The sequence below is a fragment of the Glycine max genome, chromosome 19 (assembly GCF_000004515.6).
Source record: "Glycine max cultivar Williams 82 chromosome 19, Glycine_max_v4.0, whole genome shotgun sequence".
NCBI classification, from domain to species: domain Eukaryota; kingdom Viridiplantae; phylum Streptophyta; class Magnoliopsida; order Fabales; family Fabaceae; genus Glycine; species Glycine max.
Window position 1 is genome coordinate 8,607,866 of NC_038255.2, and position 2,299 is coordinate 8,610,164.

The window sequence follows — 2,299 nt, forward strand, 5'->3', positions numbered from 1 at the left end:
CTAAGCTATCTTGAAAGGAGGGGATTTGAGAGAAGGACTAGCAAAAGGGCCCTCAATTAGTCCCTTTGCTATTAGTTTATATGCTGCTTCAGTAAAATGAGGTCCGTCCCAATTTATATATTTTAACGGATTTGAGCAAACTGTTGCAGCAAGACTTCCACAAGCTATTTGTGCACTAAGATTGTAAGGTTCACCCTTTCCACAACATGCTCTGAAAGTCTCGATTTTACCGGAAGAAAAACCTGCATTACATAAATTAATGAACATGATAAGAATAAACCATTACAAAATTAGCATTCACATGTAACTATGTATTATTCATCTAATAAAAAATAAAAACACAACCCACCATATTGTTGCGGTGCTTGAAATAAACGTTTGGTAGCACCATAATAATCAAAATATGTTATCTTAACATCTGGGTTCTCTTGCCTTAATGTCTCTATGGCCTTTTTGAGTTGTTCATTATAGTACTCAATGAAAGTATTGTAAGTTACCAAACACCCAAATTGATCATAGTCATCTTTTTTATCACTATTCACTATTGCCAAAACAGTAGAATTGCACCCAATTGGGAAGTTCCCTGGTACCACTAGCTCTATTGCTCCTTCTTCAATTAATTTCTAGCAAATATAAACAAAATTAAAATTCAATTTCTAATTCATCATATTTCAAATTCAAGTTTAATTAAATTATTAAAATTTAAGTTGACAAAAGATTGATATAAAATAATTGCTCCAACAATTGGTGGAACCATTTCACGAAGTTCTGTAATATTTTTATATGGGATAATTGCATTAATGTCATTCCCACCAATCTCTCCCACTAAAAATAATGAGTTTTTGAAGTATTTATTGCACTCTGTCATAAAAAGAAATAAACACTTTTAGTCATATTGGATAAAATTAATTTCAAATATTTGATAGAAACATTATTAAATAAGTTATGGTAAAACCTTCTCTGCTTTCACAAAGGGAGGGTTTGAGCTTCTTAAACCAATCAAGTTGAGTACTCAATGAATAAGCAGCTTCTTGTACATTGATTCTTTTTTGTTCCAAAAAATCCTTATCAAGTGCAGTTGAGCCAGCGAATGCAAAATTTACTCCTTTCTTAATGTCTTGTGCTTCGGTAAGATTTAGGTAGGCTGGCAACATTGACATCCCATATGCCTCGGCTACAATTAAAATGATCATTGGTTAGTTTAATCAACAATGTGTAATTGCTAAGGTGTATTGTGTTATATATTCCCTTTCACGCAATAACATTTTATTTAAGCTATATGAAACAAAAAAAGGTCAAAATACCTATGAAATCTATGATTAGTCGTCCATTTGACTTTCGTCCAGAAGGATGTTTAAAGTATGTTGAACCATAAGGACTATTGCTAGGCATTTTCGGGTGATAAGTAGCAGCATTTCCCGTGTCACTTATAGAGTCACCAAAGTTGAAAATGGCTTCATATGGATGTGGATTGGCATTTGAAACAACATTTCCAAGGAAACCATAAGCAAAGGCTATGCTAAAGAGAATGAAGATCTTCATAGTGTTGCTTTAAGCTAGGTTAGGTAAACTTATGCGTGATGGTGCATACTTATAATTGGAATTGAGTGCTTTATATATTGTCACACCAACCATCCCTTTGTTTTTTGATATATCTGTCTTTTGAATTTTGACATGGTTATAACCATAATAATTCTTAAAAAAAGAGTAATGAGTTGTTATATAAGATATTTATTTAACCAAAACATGTCCTCAAATACAAATTTGTTACTCCTTTATGTTATTTTGTGCAAATTATTTTGAATTTTTCTATAATTAGCATGCATACAGTTGAATCTATGTAATAAGACCTATATATTACAAATGTAGACAGTAAAGTTTCTATATATGAAAGATATAATGTGGCTTCTTCCTTTGCTAATTTGTTTCCATTAGTTGTGATTCTATTTCAAAATAAGTTTATCATACTCCTACATATATATATGTACACAACTCAATTTACTTAAAACTAAAATTAAGGATGAATTTATATAATATCATCCAATAACTTTATCTTAATTATTGTTTTAAGGGTTAACAAAAATGACACAACAAAATATAGATCTATATATTCAAAATTTCAACAAACATATGTGAAAAAATAATTGACTTGTTAATAATCGATTAACTTGACAATCTCTAATAATTTTTAGAAAAAGGATACTCAATAAGTTTTTCATATCATACATTACTACCCAAAGAGACTTTACTAATGTCTATTAATTATAAATTTTATAACAAAATATTATTGTATCAAATA

The 2,299-nt window shown here is 29.8% G+C and overlaps 1 protein-coding gene across 1 annotated transcript; it reads right to left on the reverse strand.

The window, feature by feature from the left end:
• On the reverse strand, nt 1-1,542 carry LOC100796173 (GDSL esterase/lipase At5g45910). Its single transcript, XM_006603934.3, has 5 exons — nt 1,305-1,542; nt 956-1,174; nt 737-861; nt 350-623; nt 1-242 (listed from the first exon to the last, which is right to left on the reverse strand). Exons 1-5 carry the CDS (start codon nt 1,540-1,542, stop codon nt 1-3), a joined length of 1,098 nt encoding a protein of 365 aa, XP_006603997.1.
• Between the last annotated feature and the right edge of the window lie 757 nt (nt 1,543-2,299).

What these genes read in the sequence shown, in the direction of transcription:
- LOC100796173 (XM_006603934.3), bottom strand. Translation starts at nt 1,542, where the DNA reads ATGAAGATCTTCATTCTCTTTAGCATAGCCTTTGCTTATGGTTTCCTT. An exon ending in CCTTTGTGAAAGCAGAGAAG is followed by an intron (nt 862 to 955) that starts GTTTTACCATAA and finishes TTTTTATGACAG; the next exon opens with AGTGCAATAAATACTTCAAA. An exon ending in TGGTTCCACCAATTGTTGGA is followed by an intron (nt 624 to 736) that starts GCAATTATTTTA and finishes TATATTTGCTAG; the next exon opens with AAATTAATTGAAGAAGGAGC.